Source organism: Antechinus flavipes, chromosome 2 (assembly GCF_016432865.1).
Source record: "Antechinus flavipes isolate AdamAnt ecotype Samford, QLD, Australia chromosome 2, AdamAnt_v2, whole genome shotgun sequence".
In the NCBI taxonomy this organism is placed as follows: domain Eukaryota; kingdom Metazoa; phylum Chordata; class Mammalia; order Dasyuromorphia; family Dasyuridae; genus Antechinus; species Antechinus flavipes.
This window is the reverse complement of record NC_067399.1, coordinates 466,429,521-466,446,847: the sequence shown is the minus strand read 5'-3', so window position 1 is coordinate 466,446,847 and position 17,327 is coordinate 466,429,521. Positions and strand designations below refer to the sequence as shown.

Here is a 17,327-nt window from a genome sequence, read left to right as displayed (position 1 = left end):
CACCTTAAAATTCTAAAACAACAACAGAACCAATGAAGGGATGGTGTGTGTGTGTGTTTGTGTGTGTGTGTGTGTGTGTGTGTGTGTGTGTGTGTCTGTGTCTGTGTCTTTGTTTTTTGTTTCCTTGTTTGTAGAACTATTCAAAGTAACAAACTTTTTTTTTTAAACATTTTTGCTCTGGTCATAAATATACAGAGAGAAAAGGAGGCAAGAGAGAAAATGGACATGGGAAATCCAGTATGTAGATAAAACAGTATATAAGGCACGTGGCAGTCTTTGAAATACAAGAAGCTCTAGCCAACTTAAATTAATTCTTGTTTTCCTTGCTCAGTCAGTCCACAAAACTGTACAGTTACACAAATGTTGTGTTGCGGATAGATCTTCCAAGTTAATTTTCAGTCCACACTCTGTAGTTACCAGAACACTCATTTTCCCCCTCTGTTTCCAGGCGAGATCCTAAAATGTGGTTAGTTAGTTGCTCAAAGCCTCTATTTAAAATACACTTGGAATTCAACTAAAGGATAATTTCTTTTTTAAAGAAATTATTGGGAAAGCGTCATCAGAAAAGGTTTGTAAGAGTTGTCTGTGTGGGACTCCTGGACTCATGGCCCTCCAGGCTCCCAGGCACGGAAGTTAAGACAGACGTCACAGTTGGCATTGTGGGATTAGTCAAGTCCGTGAGGGTGGTGGGGGTGCTGGAGGGGCTCATAGATGCGTTGGAAATCTCTGAGGCTGGGCCCGATGGGGTCCCCGTCTGTAGTGTGGAGTCTGAGGTCTTGTCCACCCCTGTGTTCTCCTGGCGTAGAAGGTTCCGCCTGAATTTAGCTCTGGCGTTCTGAAACCAGACCTGAAACAATTAGACAGAACAGCCAGTGTTTACAAGCCTGTAATGAAAAAAGAAAAAGACAGAGACAGAGAAAGACAAAAGGAAAAAGAGAGAGGGAGGGAGAGAAAGAGGTTAAAAGAGAGGGAAGGAGAAAAGAAAGGAGAGAGAGAAGGAGAGAGGGAGGAAAACAGAAAGGGAGAGAGGGAGAGAGACAGAAAGAGAAGAAAGAAGTATAAAAGAGATAATGAGAAAGAGGAAAAAAAAGAAAGAGAAATGAGAGAAGAGAAGAGAAAGGGGAAAAAAAAGAAAGAAACCCAATCGATCAGCTTCCCATGGGATCATTTTTTAAAGCCTCTGGTCAGCTGCATTGAATAAGAGCAACTTTCTGGCCTGTACCCAATTCTGTCCAGATGATTTTGGCCCAGGGCTGCTCTTCAGGCCCACCTGTGTAGATTCGGCCCAAATATCTAAGGGAAGGGGTGAGTTGAGGCAATTATCTGGCTAATTCAGGCCCAAGAAATCTTGCAATTGGAGGAACAGTATCATAAGGAACTGAATAAAACAAAATATGTATCTGCACAGAATTTGGTAGAACTGGGGCCCTGAATCTAAGAAACCCCTCCCATGTCTCTCCACTTATCTTTGGTTAAGGCAACATCATACTCAGAATATTCTTTGAAAAAATAATTGTTTGATTTACTTTTTATATGTATATATACATAAATACACACACATTGCCACATGCATTATACTGTATAGACACCTATATGCATATATACATATACATTCATATATAGTACATATATAGTACACATAGATGTATGCAATTATACATGTATTGCATGAGGATGTATATTCATTGTGTATTTATATGCACATATCTATGTTTACACATACATGTGCTTACACACAGAATATAAGCACATATCGCTCTGTGTGGTTCTATAGATACATGTGTATATGCACATCTATACATACAAACAAATATTTAAAAGTAAATATAAACATTATACATAGGTATATATACATATAACAAATACTTATGTGCACACAAATAATACTTTGGGAAAAAACTAATGAAAATAAATGATGTTCAAATGTTGAAACTCCAGAAAGGTCAGGGATCACTGGTCTAGATGATTTTTTAATGTTTCTACTGACCTTAGGTTGCTTCTACCTTTACTATTGGACCACTCTCCCCACACCCAAAGAGAGAAAAAGCAAGGACTTTCAGAAAGGATGCCATTGTCTATTTTCCTGTTTCCATCCATGCTGGCAATTGTTTTTACCTCTGTGATGGGGGACATTGAGAAATATTCAGTGTTTGCCTTTGTCTTTCCTTTTCAGCCTACTGAGAATCCCTATTGCTCCCCAAGCCCTCAATATCAAAGTGGGCTTTCCATAAGAAGCCATGTAGTAGGTGATAGTCATTGTGCCTTAATTCTGATTCAGTTTTTAAATCCTATCTAGTCATATCTGGAGACAGTAAAAAGAAGCACTTAAAGAATTCTCTTAACAAAGTTTTCTCTTCTTCCTTATACCTTCCCATATGTGTATGTCCAAGAATTGAACCAAGGCATGAATGATGGATGATGCTGGTGATGGTGGAGATCATATGATGCTGCTGAAGCTGATGACTTCACAGCAACAGTGAAGAAAGTTCACATTTCTAGAGCTTTTTAAGATTTACCAAGCATTCTCCTTACAGCTATCTTGTGAAGTCAGAAAGGAAAATAAGACTATTTCCATTTTACAGATGAAAAAGCTGAAAAACATAGGAATTAAGAAACCTATCTAAACTCACAGAGTTACTAAAAATGGAAGGAAAGATTGGAGTCAAGTCTTTTGACTCTGAATCTATATCTGTCTCTTATGGGAAGAACAGGCTTCCTCCCAGGTGAGCCTCAGTTTTACTCAAGAGTTTTCCTTTGCTTTTAATATAATGATAGTCCCATATCCCAGCACTGCTTGTGGCCCCTAATGTCTTCATGGTGCTCCCTGGCTGGACTTTTACCCTGCCTTCCTAACAGGTTGTTGCCTTATAGAAACAAGGAAATTGTTCCTTCCAAATTGATGATATCCAAAGGAAGCCATCCTGGATCTTGGAGAAGTGAGCATATCAGGGAAGTGAACTTTTTTTTAAATAGTTCTGTCCTGCAAAAATCATGATATCAATGAGGGTGAGTGCTGAAAAAGAAAGTATTATGTGAAAAGTAAGGATACTTGGCTTTTAGGTCCAGTTCTGCCATTAAATTACTGGGTTACCTGGGGCATGAATTTTACTTCTCTAGGCTTATTAGTTGCCCCATCTGCAAAAGGGAGGGTTAGGAGAAGATGATTTCCAAGGTTACCTCCACTATGTTCTATGTTCAAAATTTTTTACAGCAATAACACTATATGTTTTAAACCAATTTTTTCCAAAGCCTTTGGCTTTGTACCCCAGGTTTTCTAACAATTGCCATCAGTTGTTTTCATTAGCCTCACACAATTTTTTTTTGTGGGGGAGACATAAGTGAGTGAATAACTTGCCCAGGGTCACAAAGCTTCATGTCTGAGACTGGATTTGAACTCAGGTCCTCCTAATGGCAGGACCAGTTCTCTATTCACTGAACTACCTAGCTGCCATTAGCTTCACATACTTCTGAACTGTCTTTTCATAACCTTCTCCCCAGATATTGTACTGGCTCAAATATAGGCCTTCCAGAAATATAGGTCACAAGCTCCACAATAAGATTTCCTTGAAAGAAAAAAATATGAATTACTTTTTAAAGTTTTCATATAAATTTTTAAAATAATACTAATCATTGGTCACACTCCAATTTCAAACAAGTTATCTTTGGAAGTGAAAAAAAAATACAGTCTATATTTGGATCAATTTGGGCTTCAGATTTCAATGCAATTATTATTAACATTTTTCTAAGCAGCTACACTGTCTGAGCAATAATCAAGCTTTTCAAGTTAAACCAGCCTAAACAGGATTCTGAGATACAAGCTGATCATTAGAAGTTCTTTCCTACTGTCATATTTATTTTTGACATAGATCCAATGTTCTGCAGATTATTCAGTCTTCAAGATCTAATGGAACCTCTAAAAAGAGGTGAGGAAATTGAAACTCAAAGAGGAGAAATCATCTGATCATGGTTAATTTGTTGAACTGGGATAGACTCTACTTAGACTTCAGACTTTCAATCTGGTACTCAAAGCAGGGTTATTATTGACTATCTCCATGGGCTAGATCTATGTTTCCCTGCTTCTGTTTTGCAGCGGAGGTGAGAGAAACCCAGAGTTAAATGAACTGCTCATAGATCACAGAATGAGAGAGGCAAACCTTAAGACCCTAGAAACCACAACTAGTCAATAACTATTCATTTCTTTACACTGGCCTGATCTGGAATAGGAAACAATTTATATATCCTTTGGGAGTAACAAGAACATATCATTTTATTTAAAATGATAATAATAATTACCAAGAATATTAAAGAATCTGATACTGTGGCTGCTGATTATGACTAGGAAATATGACCAGGATCAGAGGGAGTAACTGTGATAGAACGCAGCAAATGACAATTTCTCCAAGACTGAACTAGTTAGGACTAGCAGAGAGCACGACGGCCTCTTTGGAAAGAGGAAGAAAGTAAGCTCCTAAGATGAGCCTGTGGACTGGGAATTGATCTCTTTTTATTTATGCCCATTTTTGGTTCTTTAAACATATTCAATTTATTTCCCCTCATAGAACCTCAGTTTCTTCATCTATAAAATTGATAATAATCCTGAGACTACCTCCCTCTTGAGACTATGAGGAAAGTAATATGTAAACTAACGAGTGCTATGGAAATGTGAACTAGTAATAATATTACTATTATTTTTGCTGTTATTATGCAAAATTACTACAGGTTCCTTCATTCCCAAGAGCCTTTTAGACATAGTTATATGCCACTTTGGGATACTGCTTTCTGCGATTAGACCATGACCTAAGAGGCTAAATCCCAGACCTACTTTTTTTCATTTTAGCTGGTCGAAAAGAAGAGTACTAATATATAACCACTCAGAAATCATAATAAGCAAATAACAAAAGAAAGGAATAAGACCTATGGTTTTGTTAACATGGGAAATTCCTAGAAGAGGAATTATTCCCTATACCAATATGGGTCAGCACCTTTCCCATAACTTATAGTCTTACAGAGTTGCCTACAATGCCAAGGGACTGCCTAGTTCCTCTCAGTTCTCTCTCTACTATGCCTTGCTGCATCTGGAACAATTTGAGTTTTATCCATAAAATACCCTGCCCATAAATACTATTACCTATCTATCTACCTCCACATCAACATTGTTCTCTAATCCCTAGAATCTCTTCTCTACCCTGTGAAAGATTAAAAAGAGAGGAGTAAAGCTTTCTGGGGAAGTTAGGTGTTGAAGAGGATAGAGAGCCAGACCTGAAGTCAGGAAGAGTTATCTTTCTAAGTTCAAAACTGGCCTCCCAAAACTTACCAGTTATGTGACTCTGGGCAAGTTACTTAACATCATTTGCCTCAGTTTCCTAATCTGTAAAATGAACTGGAGAAGGGAATGGCAAACCATTCCAATATCTTTGCCAAGAAAACTCCAAATGGGGTCACAAAGAATCAGAAATGGCCAAAACAACTAAATAATAACAAAAGATCCTATTTGCAGAGGAAGCAGACAACTCTGAAATCGATGTCCAAGACTGCATATGGATAGAGCTGATGGACACAGTTTCAATCTTCTTGAAAAGGGAGAAGGAATATCATATTGGAAAGAACACCAGAGTACACAATCAGGGGACATAAATTCTATCAAGGCCTGGCTCTGTCACTAACTCATAATTTAACTCTGATTAAAAAGTTACCCCTTCATTTCTGGCTTCAGTATCCTCCATTATAAAATGAGCAAGGTGATTAAATAACCTCCTACATCCTTTCTAGCTCTAATATTCCATGTTCTGTGTCAGTGTTTTAGCAATCTACATTAATCTCTCAGGCATTCCATGTTCTAATTTCCTTTCTTAAGGTAACATTCCTATAAACTCTTAGCAATCTATATCCTAAATCTCTTTCAAAGCTACTACTAGATTATGTATCCTAACATCCTATACTATAGCACCGTCCTTATTCTAATATTTTAAGATTCTAAGGAAGAATCCTCAACAAATTCCACAGACCTTGAATTTTTTAAGAAGGGGCAAGCAGAGTTATTGGCATAACGAATTTGGACAGAGTGCTCCAGAAAGAAAGTACTCTATGAAGAAAGAGTTTGTCCTGTTTGTCCTTTGCGAAGGGAGAACAGCACCTGAAAATTCTGATGATATAGTTGCTCATCTATGGGGATTTTACCATCCTCTGCTATTACCTTCTAATAACTCAGGGTTGAATGGAGCAACTGGAATCTAATTGCCAGATGCTCTGGGATCTCTTCCTTTACCTCCCTTGCTCAATGTTACTTCTATCATTGGTCAAAAAGGGCAGAGAAAATAGAGCTCATATCTGTGCTTTTCTCCCAACTGAGTAGAGACTGGCTAAGGAAGGAAGCTGAATCAAAAGAGAGCTTGGACATCTTGGGATTTCACTGATTCTATTTCTTCATAGCCAAATATCCTTAAAGGTAACTACAGCCAAGCCCTAAGTTAGTAGCTCACAGAATCACAAGATCTAGAACCAGAAGGGGATCTATAACTAAAGCATGAGTCCCCTGTACAACATCTCTTGACAAAAGGTTATCTAACATGTGTTTGAACACCTAACAGAACACACTGTTTCATGATGTAGCCAGATTTAACTTTTAGAAGTTCTTACTTATATTTTGTTGAAATCCCCTTCCCTGAAACTTATCTCAATTGGTCCCACTTTTTTTGTCCACTGGTATCAAATAGAATAAGTTCACTCCATTTCTCACCAGGCATCACATCAAATCACCATTCTGGTCCTCAGGATTAGATTAAGAAGAGAAGATGAACAGACCCCAACGTTCCTGGTCTTTCTTTTAAGATTCCAAAGTGGGAAACACCAGCTTATCACGAGATCCACACTACACATAGATTTTAAACCTACTGTGTATAGCAGCTTCTTGCTTAGGCTTTGAGTGGCAGAAGGGTATGGTTCATAGAAAAAGAGTTAGTGGAAGAAAGGAACGTTAGCTAAAGGGATATTAGAAATTAGAATGCAGGATGTTAAAGTCGGAGGGTAAGTGGGAACATAGAATGTCAGACCTGAAAAGGACCTGTTTAGAATGCGGGAACTGTTTAAAAGCTAGAGAATAGAATAAAGACTGTTGGAGCTGAAAGAAACTTTAGATATTGTTCTACCTCCCTTCCTTTTATAAATGAAAAAGGCACACAGAGAAGTGACTTGTCCAAGAAGGTAAAGGGCAAAGCCATGACACTACATCCTTTTCTGATTCTGTTTAAGTCCTGACTTCATAGGAAATGGCAGGTGTCCAATGATTCCGAAAGCTCTAGCATCTCCTCATTGATTCTTCCCACTTTCTCCGGAGATATGAGAGCGCCTGCTTGTGGTAGGGGTGGTGAGTGTCCCTTGGGCTGTTCCAGGTTGGACCATCAGTGAAGTAAATACTCCTCACCTCTCCCAAATTCCCTTCCCCCTGCTGAAAATAAGGGGTTGAGACAAGGAAATCGGATACAAGGGCCGCATTTTCTAAGCTTGAGTAATAAAAGAACTAGAAGAAAACTTGAACAAAATCCTAAACAATCCTGTCCCGAACTGACCTCGGTTGTTCAGGTCTCCTGGGCAACTCCTGAAAGTTCCCATCTCGGTTTTCCCTCCCCACTTGCCCTTCTCTTCCCTTTTTCTCCCTATGAAACATCCCTACTTCCCGGAGGCATAAAGGAACGGAGAAAGAGATGTGGTAAGGGCGCAGAGAACTCATTTTTTAAAATGGGTCAGTGGTCTAGAACCCAGACAAAGGCTGAAAAAAGGGAGACGGGAAGCAGGTCCTTGCAGAGATAAAGAGGTGCATCAGCATGAGATTGGTTTTTGAGGAGTTCACTCGGCTTACGTCACAAAATCATCTCTAGGGAGCCGAGGGGGAAAAAAAGTGACATCTTTCTTCTCTCAAAATAGTTCTTCGATATCATATAATTGAAAAACACGAGTTGTGACTCCATTCTTTGTCATCAGTCTCTATCTCTATCTCCTCCACCACTCAGAGAACTAAGACCACCTACTCCAGTCTTCCATTTTATAAATGAGAAAATGGGGCCCGGGAAAAGGGAAGTACCTTACACTTATTAGGTATTTAATAAATGTTTGCTGGATTGCCCAAAGTCGCCCAGCTCTTTAAGGAGCAAGCCTGGTTTATAACTTCAGATTGCAGATCTAACGCTCTTTTCACTACGGCAACGGGAGAAAGAGTAATTTCCAGACTCTAGTGACCCCAAATTTCCTTCTCTCGCTCTGAAACTTCTGAGTTTTCATCTCTCTACTATCCCTCTCCCTCGCCTCGGAGCCGCAGCTCCCCTAAGAACTGCACACAAAAATCCAACACTGGATTTCTGTGTTGGCTAGAAGGAAGCCTTTGCGCAGGAAGCTATCTTAGGGATACCCATAACCAGCCCGCTCCCCAAGAATTTATCCCAGCGATCGTTCCTCGACCTCGGTTGGAAATTACAAAACTGCGCATTAGAAATTAATGCACTTTAATCTTTGAAACAGTCATTTATTATTCATTTCCACCACGGAAGCAAATATGTTCTGTCTGTCCTTGATTGACAAAACAAATTAAAGTTTCTATTTCTTTTTTCGGTGTAAATATTCAGAGAAGTCTCTGAACTTCCTCAGTGTCTTAACCCAGCAAGGGAGTCGGTCGGCTCCATTCAATTCACTTTTGCCTTTCTCTGGAAAGTCTACTTACCAACAAGACGGGGTGGGGGACTGAAAGGGGAGGAGAATGGGAGAAAGGCGAAGTTAAACGAATAATTACAGTCATCAATGTTAGAGGAAACTCGATCCCGAGAGTTACACGGATAAGAGAGAGAGAGGATACCAAGAAAGAGAAAGAGACCTCAAAACACAAGACAAGAGATAAAGACACAGTCACAGACTGAGGCAGCGAGAAAGGGACGATTGAAAACAGAGAAAGGGCCGAAGTGCTGAAACCCGCTAGAGATGGGAGGAGGGGAGTATGAGAATAGGGGATTGGAGTCTCTGGTACAGACAGAAGGGAATTGAAGAGATTAAAAACAGAGGAGGCAGAAAACCGGTTTAGGGGGTGGGAGGGCAAATATAGGCAGAGGGTGTGTGTGCCTCCAACGAAGTAGGCACATAAAATGCTTTTTGGACTGAATCAAAGTGAGAAACAAAGGAGGAATTTTATTTCTTCAAAAAGTCAAGAAGAGACTGATAACAGAAGACTATATAGCATAAAGGACGAGAAATAGAATCGCTCTTTGGCCTCTTTTCTCTGTCTATAAAATTCCAGAATAGACTGGATGGTTTTTCAGGATCCTTCCAGTTCTAAAAATCCTATGTTCGCAAGGAAGAGTAAGGAAAACAGAGAAAGGGACAAAATAATTCCAGTAACAAAGAACTTAAGGTGAAAGAGAAACTGAGACAGAAAGGCAGAGGAAGAAGCAGGAGGAAAGAAAAAACACAGAAAAAAGGGAGGAAAGAATAAGATGTTAGAGAAAGTGATCCAAAAGAAGCAGGACCAGGATTTTTTCAGTTTCCTTTTCTTTAAGGTTTATCTGGTTTTTCATCAATTGTGAGATTTCTTTCTGGACTTCTATAGAACTAGTCTTTATCAATAGAGAAAGCTCCAACCTTTGAGCCCTCAGGGAAAACTCCAGAAGCCCATGAGTTTGGGTGTGTGAGCTTACACTGTAGGTGTATTGTATGTTATGTGTTTTGTGTACTGCTATTGGGTGTGACCTATCCCGGGCATGATTTACTGTGGATTGCAATTTGTGTATCATATTGTATATCTGTGTAATCTGAGATGGCCGTGCTCTTGCCTCCCATTATTTCCCCTACCCCTTACCTGGAGGACTCTCTTGGTGAGACCCGTTTTCTGTGCGAGCTGTTTCAAGTCCTTGGCGTCGGGGTTATGATTAATAGCAAAATAGGACTTCATCGTCCTCAGCTGGTGATGTTTGAAGGAGGTCCGCATTCGCTTAGTCTTCTGACTGCTGGGGTACTGCTGGTCTCTGTCCAGATGGTCCCCGTCATTTTCATTGCAGCTCAGTGCTAGAGAGAGAAAAAGGTTCAGAGGTGAAGGGTGAAGTGAGGAGGTTTCTCCTGTCCTTCGATTAGTACAGAAGACATTTCCCTAGAAGAAGCCTGCATCCTTCAAGGTCCGGCGTCCAAAGTCCTCCTCCCAGAGGCTACTCAGATTCAGTCTGCAAAAGTTCCAGCCCAATCAAGAGGCCAACAAAACCTACTAAGCTCTCCTTTCCCCATCCAATGGAGAAGAACCCAGGTCTGAGATGTCAGCTTATTGTCAATCAGGTACAGTCGGGTACTGTTCCTTCCAGTCCTTAAAAATGAAAACTATGACAGCTGCTATGGGTCTCACTGTCATAGCTCCTACAATGAACGGAATTAGAGCTGATTCAAAAGGCATGGAGTTCAACCTTATAGATGAGGAAACAAAGGCCCAAAAAGGAGAGATAACTTGCCTCAAATCACCCAACTAGAAATGAGGAATTTGAACACAGGCCCTTGGATTCTAAATTATGTTCCCTTGCCACTACATCAGCATTTCTGAACTTCAGGTAGAATTTCAAAATCATGTCACTATATTTGTGGTCTATCTGAAGCTTTGGATAATATAGGACAATTGATCATAAAAAGAAATCCTTATGAGTTAGAGATTGAATTCTTCTGATATTCAAAGTATATGCATCATAGTAAAGAATGGAGAATCTGAAATATATATGTATACATATATATAAAATAATAACTGCAGTAAAAATACATACAATAAAAAGGAAACATGAAAGGGTTATAGACGCAAACAAGATATTTGAATTATTTTTGTCAAGATTAATACACATTTTTCTAAAATAAATTATAAACAATTTTGATGTCATTATGATCTCGTTACACTAATCTTATTTTGTTTTATTTAATTGATTATTATTAAGTTCAGAATAAATTTACATATAAATATGTGAATTTATTTTTTAAATCATGTACACATAAAATTTCCTTCCATGTGCTGGGTAAGGACTAGACAGAGCTCCTTTCAGTACTATTCCTTTTTTAGAATTTAGAACTGGAAAGGACCTTGTCAATCGTCAAATCCAATATTCTCATTTTATAAGTGAAGAAGCTGAGATCCCACAAGAAGAAATGATTGGCCCAAGTTCATGCATCTAAGACTTCTCAGAAGCAAGATTTCAACCCCCAATTTTCTGTGTTCAGATACAGGATACTATGTTATCGTCACATCTCTGTCATGAAGGAGACCTCAGAACAGCCATTACAGGAAAGGACAAACTTCTCTAGCCCCAGGCGAACCAACTTCCCTATAGCTAAGAGACCTCATCTCCTTCACTATCTCCCTGTTGTCCAGACACAACCTGGGCTCAGAGGCACTCCTCAGCTAGGAACAGAGAGCTGTCCTCCCTTGACATTTTCCAGCTAGGGATTGAATTCAGTGGTTTCCACAAAGCTTAGCTATTACCCCAAATGGGCTAGGGAGTAATCTTTTCACAGTCAGTGAGACATTCTTTCCACAAGAGACCAGGTCACAGCTTGGCAGGGGGCTCAGGTCACAGTTGCCACCCACTATGGGCTCACAAAGCAGAATATCCTCTGAACCCCCTGCCCCAAGAACCCAAAAAACCCTTTGCCAATAATTCTCCCAGAAGGGCCCTGCCCAGCCACCAACAGTCCACAAAACAGGATCTCCTGCCCTTCCCCCTCTAAGAACCCACTGCGCAGGGTCTCCCTCTTCCAAGATTCCTCAGGGCACAGACCACCTGGGAGAACCCTTAGGATCAGGCCTGGGACTAGAGCCAACAAATTGGGGAGAGCACAGGGGTGCAATTTGGGGGATGGAAAGGGAGGAGCTTAGTCCTTTAAAACAAGTTCCTGCCATTTAACAAGGAGTCAAAGGATAGTCCTTAAATGTGGTTTCAGAGAAATAATAGCTCCCATTCCTATAGTGTTTTAAGGCTTGCAAAGCTGGAGCTTTTTCTTCACAATGGTCTTATGTAGGGAGTACAAGCATTATTATTCCCATCTTACCGATGAGGAAACTGAAGCTCTGAACAGAAAGTGAATTGCTCAGCTAATAAGTGTCAGAGCTGGAATTCTGGCCTACCTCTCAGAACTCTTAAGTTCAACCCCAAATCTGCCAGTTGCTCCCAAGGTGCCTGAGAACAGGAGTGAGCTCAGGGACATAAAATTCCTTTTATTCTCACTGATCTTCAATGCCCATCCCTAGTGATAGAAAATGGGGGAAAACAGGAAGAAAGGGAAGCAGCTCAAAATGATAAGAATAATGTTTTGTATGTATATAGGATTTTGAAGTTTACAAAGTGCTTTCATATACATAATTTCACTTGATCCTTACAACAGCCCTGTGAGGTTTTTCAGATGATGACAGTAAAGTTCAAATAGTTTAAATAACTTATCCAGAATTACATTGCCAGGAATTGTATTTTGGAGTTTGAGTTTCAACTCTTACAAGTAAGCAATTCTCCTCAAAGAAAGGGTGGGCTGGGAGTAGAAGAGAAGGCTGTCTCTTGGGAGCAAAAGTGGGACATAGCATTTGTGGACCTCAGACAAAAAATTGATAACTTGATATTAGAAAATTGTTCTCCCATATATTTCTGACTATTCCTATTTCCACAGCATGCCAAAGTTTACAAAATGCTTTCCTCCTATGAGGTAAATGGGTGGTCTATGTTGATCAAAAAGGGACCCTGGTCCCTTTTTTTTTTTTGGTATGGAAATTCACTATCAACTCAGACCCTAACCAATTTACAACTTTGAACCTCACGATGTGGTTCTGAGGGACTAAGGGATGTGCCTACAGGTTTCTCTAGTAGTGAGTGTCAGAGGTAAAATTTGAATTACAATCTTCTTGACCCCAAGTCCAGCCCTCCATTTACCATCTCCAGCTACTTCTGTTCTCATTTTACAAATGAGAAATTTGAGATTTAGAGAGGCTAAAGGGACTTGCTCATGGCCACAAACTAGTACATATCATATATAATATTCTAAGCTAGTTCTCATTCCTTTGGACCTTTCATGGTCCTTGATTTTGAGCTCAAAGGATCCTTCGTTATCAATCAGTCCAACTGATGGTCCCATTCCATAGATGAAGAAAGTGAAGTCCAGAAATATTAAATAAATTACCTTAGATCACAAAGCAAGAGACAGGATTTGAACCCAGGTCCAAAATATAGCAGTGTGCTTCCCAATATATGGTTCTGTCTCTTAGAGCATATGATATTTGTCATTATACATGGGCCTTAGAGGGCAGGATTTGCTGGCATAAAAGGGATATACATTTTGAAAAGTCATATTTAAAGAGTCTCTGTGTCTCTTTACTTATCCTTAGTCCCAGGTTGGTTTAAAGGGAGAGAATGTGGAGGAGGGAAAACACTGAACCATCCACAGCTGCTCCCTCAGGCATGTTCTCAAGGGGTTTCTCTCAGTCCTTCCCAGGACAGTGCCCCCTCCTTCCCTCCTTCTCTCCATCTCTCCCTCCTAGACTTCTGTTAATGAGCTCTGCTGGGGGCCTTTGCTGGCCCAGTGTGCCCTTGGGTATCCTTCCTGAGATAGGCCTGAGGGGTGGGGAGGGGGGAGTCCAAAGGGAAAAGAACTCCTTTGAGGAAGTGAAGGGGGAAGGGCAAAGTAGAGAGGAATAGGAAGGAGGTAAGAGGGGCCAGAAAAGCAAGCCCCCCAGAAGGGTTGGAACCGGAGAATGGATAGAACAGAAAGAAATAGAAATAGGGGCAAGATACTAAGGAAATATAAGAATGTGAACAAGAATAAATTGTTTCTTGGTTTTAAAATGTAGAAAGCTTAGAAAAGGGAAGGCAGTAGTGTATTTTTACAAAAGATGTCTGACAAAACATTTGCCGACTTTGAAACTTAGCATATCTGCAAAATGGGTACAATACTATTAACACTACCTCACTGATCTTTCAAGTGAACAGAAATAATAGCATATTGGGCACGGGAAAGCTGCTCTGGATAGCCTAGCTGAAGCCTGGTCTGTTCTGGGAGAAGAAGCCAAGGCAAAACAGAACAGGAGGGGAAGAAGGGAGATAGAAAAATCAGGAGATGGTGGGGATTGTAATTAAGGGAGGATGAGTCAGGGATCGAGAGAGTGAGAAGAATTGGGGGTGGGAGGGGTGGGATGAGATCAGATAGAGGTTGAATTTGGAAGATGGAACTGAAGTCCCAGGAAAGAAAGCATGAGGGAGAGAGGGGGTTAAAGGGAAGGAGAATGAGAGGTCAGGGTAAAGAGAAAAGGGGGCAGAGGGGAAAGGTGGGAGATGGGGGAAGGGATGAAATGAGGGGGGAAGGGGGCGTTGAGGGATTAGTTCAGGAAAGGGGAGACTGGGCCGAGAGGGAGGTCGGGGAAGGGGGTAGATGGGGTGGGGAAATTGTGGGGAAAGGGGAGAGGGTAGGGAGGGCTTTGGCTTTCTTTTTCCCTCTCAATTAGGCCAATTCAATAGAGCTAAAGAGCTCGTAAAATCATGAATAATTTACTCGTGATCTGTTATTAACCCATCGGGTTTCCAGCTCTTGTCGCGGGGACTGAACCTGTAATCAAATCTGACTTCGCCTCATTTTACTAAAGACGAGATTGTAGGTTCAATTGTCTAAATAATGGATTGGAATCAAATCAGTAATTACGCCGCCAGGCAAAAAAAAAGGGGGGGGGAGAGATATGGAAGAAATAAGTCACCGCCTTCCGGACAGAGCTGTTTGCCTGGCCCCAAAGTCTACCCGCCAAGCTGCTCCCGAGCTGCTTTGGAGCGCCCAGCTCGGCCAGGCCAACCCCATGCTGCGCTGGGCTCAGAGCTCCCCAAGAGACCGGGCGTGGCTCTCCTTCTGGTTACCAGCATCACCAACCCCACTCCCCTAGCCTTCCTTCTCTTCTTCCTGGCCTCCCCCAGGGTCTGACCAAAATCGCCCAACCCATAACCCTCCCCTCAACTCCCCACCACCACCTCCCAGAGCGCAGGCAAGCCCCCCTCCCCCCTGCCTGCGCTGGGGCCCAGAAAAAAAGGGAGGGGGAGAGTTGGAGAGAATTCTGAGAAGCTGGGCCACAAGGGTCCTGCCCTTTTTCGTGCTTTACTCAGACTATCAGAACAGTGGGGGAAATAGAAGAGTTTCTGATGAATTTCTGTGCAAATTCGGAGGGGTGAGTGGGACTCCTATGCTCTTGACAAACTTGATCCTGCTCTTGTTAGAGCCTATGGGATCATAAAATGTCAAGCTGAAAAGGAACTTTAAATGTCAAGCTGAAAAGGAACTTTAGAGATCAACTAGTCCAAACCCATTTTACAGAGAGGGAAATGGAGACCCAAATGCGGAAGTGGTTTGCTCAAGATTATACAGGTAGCAAATAGCAGAGATCAGATTTAAACTTTATATTATCAGACTTTATTTGAATCATTCAACCTGATTTTCTAAGGATAGCTTCAAACAGATAGGGAGACATTCATTCCCACTCCCACCCCAATACAGTAACTAGACCACCGACCAAGGACCTCTTCATACATGCAATATACATATACATATACATTTATTTCTATAGCATCAGGCAAACTGCCATCTCAGCTTAGAATCCTGTATAGATTAAGGACTCCCGTTTCTCTGAAGTTTACACACTTGCCCTCAAATGGTCCTGGGAATAGATAGAGCCTACCTTCCCATTTCACAAATGAGAAAACCGAAGCTTGGAGAGAACTGACTAACCCACAAATACATCTGATAAGTGTTAATTTGGGAGTTTTAATTCATCCCAATTTTCTAAATTCAGCCTTTTCCACTACACTATGAGACCCCCTGCTGGGCTGAGTGACCTTGTGTCATCAAACAGGCAAACCCATATATTTGGGCTTCTCTTGAATGCATTCCTTCCCTGGCTAGGGCCTCCTGCTCCAAACCAGGCTCCCAGCATCACTTGCCTGTCTAAAAGTCTCTTCACCACATGAATGAGTTTTTGGCTGAGGTTAGAAGAGAAGGGAGACATTGACTACTCAGGATGCTTGCTAATCTGATGGTGACATCTCTCCCGACTCCGTTTCTGGATAGATGTTAGTTTCTGTCATATGAATAGGAAAAGATATAATGCTAACACTCATCTCACATTTCTATCACATTGCAAGGTACAAAGTACTTTACTCAGAACATTTCTGTGAGGTAAGAAAGTAGTATCCTATTTTTCATAGATGAGAAAAATGAGGTTTTCTTGTCCAAGGACACACAGAAAGGAAATATCAGAGCCCGAATTCCAATCCAAAATTCCTGACTCCAAGCAGTCATTTCTGTATACCATTTGGCCTCTAAAAGGAGACAGAAACTGAAACGAAAAAAGAAAAATCTTCCGAATGGAGGGAGACTAAGGCCGACCTGCAGGGATAACGTTTTCCTAGGAAACACTGAAAAGTGGCCCCATGTTCAGGCATCAATTCAGTAGTCCCTCTTCTACCTCTCCCACCCCCTCCCAGATAACAAAACAAAATTTCAAAACTATCCTCCAGCATCTCACTTCTTTTCAACAAGTGAGGGAGGATGAACGACAACAGGGGCAGCAAACTCTTTAAGGGGAAAAAAAGAGACGAGAAAGAAGGGAGGGGGAGGAGAGAAACGAGGGATGGGGGGGGGGAGAAGAATGGATCTTTTGAAGTCTTGGCTTCCTTCTAAGCTATTCTCCACTTGTCAGCCTTCATCCACATCTCAAACCCGCCAGCCAGTCTTCTACCTCACAGAGATACCAGCTCGGGAAGCGGGGGGGTCGGGGAAGAGAGGTGGAAGGAAGAAGCGAAAAATCTCTCTCATTTACTCTACAATTTAATTCTCAACGCAGCTTCAATTGCTCCTCCCCCCACCTACCTTAAGAAAAAAAAAATTCCATCACCACACACATACACCGGCCACCCGTAGGGAATAGAGATCTCAGAAACTGGTCCTAACTTCTATGTTAACCTATCCACACTTAGAACAGTTCATAAATATACACAGATTTCACTTTTATCTGAGAAAGTAAGGACGCAGCAGCAGTTTCATCCTCACGGAGAAGGGAAAAACACCAGGTTCAGTGGAAGAAAGAAGCCAAGTCAAAACTGTAGTACTTAAAAAAAAAAAAAAAAAAAAAGCAACACCCCCCCCCCCTTTAACTTTCCAAATCCATGTTTTTTGTATTCAAGATTCACGGATTCCGATATTGAGTTTAACATTTCAAACGAAAGTACAAGAAATTCATCCTCTCCCCTCTCCCCCTTAAAGGAAAACGAAAAACCTACAACCCACCAACTCTCCAACCTGTTTCTCTCCAT

At 41.1% G+C, this 17,327-nt stretch overlaps 1 protein-coding gene across 2 annotated transcripts in view; it reads right to left on the bottom strand.

Annotated features, from left to right (window-relative positions):
- Positions 1-240: 240 nt before the first annotated feature.
- Positions 241-17,327, bottom strand: part of LHX2 (LIM homeobox 2) — a 39,480-nt gene continuing 22,393 nt past the window's right edge. For both annotated transcript variants that reach the window (XM_051979619.1, XM_051979618.1), the window contains exons 4-5: positions 9,836-10,041; positions 241-847 (exon numbers count right to left, since the gene is read on the bottom strand). In XM_051979619.1, coding sequence (XP_051835579.1) covers positions 560-847; positions 9,836-10,041 — 494 coding nt within the window. In that variant the 3' untranslated portion in view covers positions 241-559. The remainder of the gene's footprint in view (positions 848-9,835; positions 10,042-17,327) is intronic.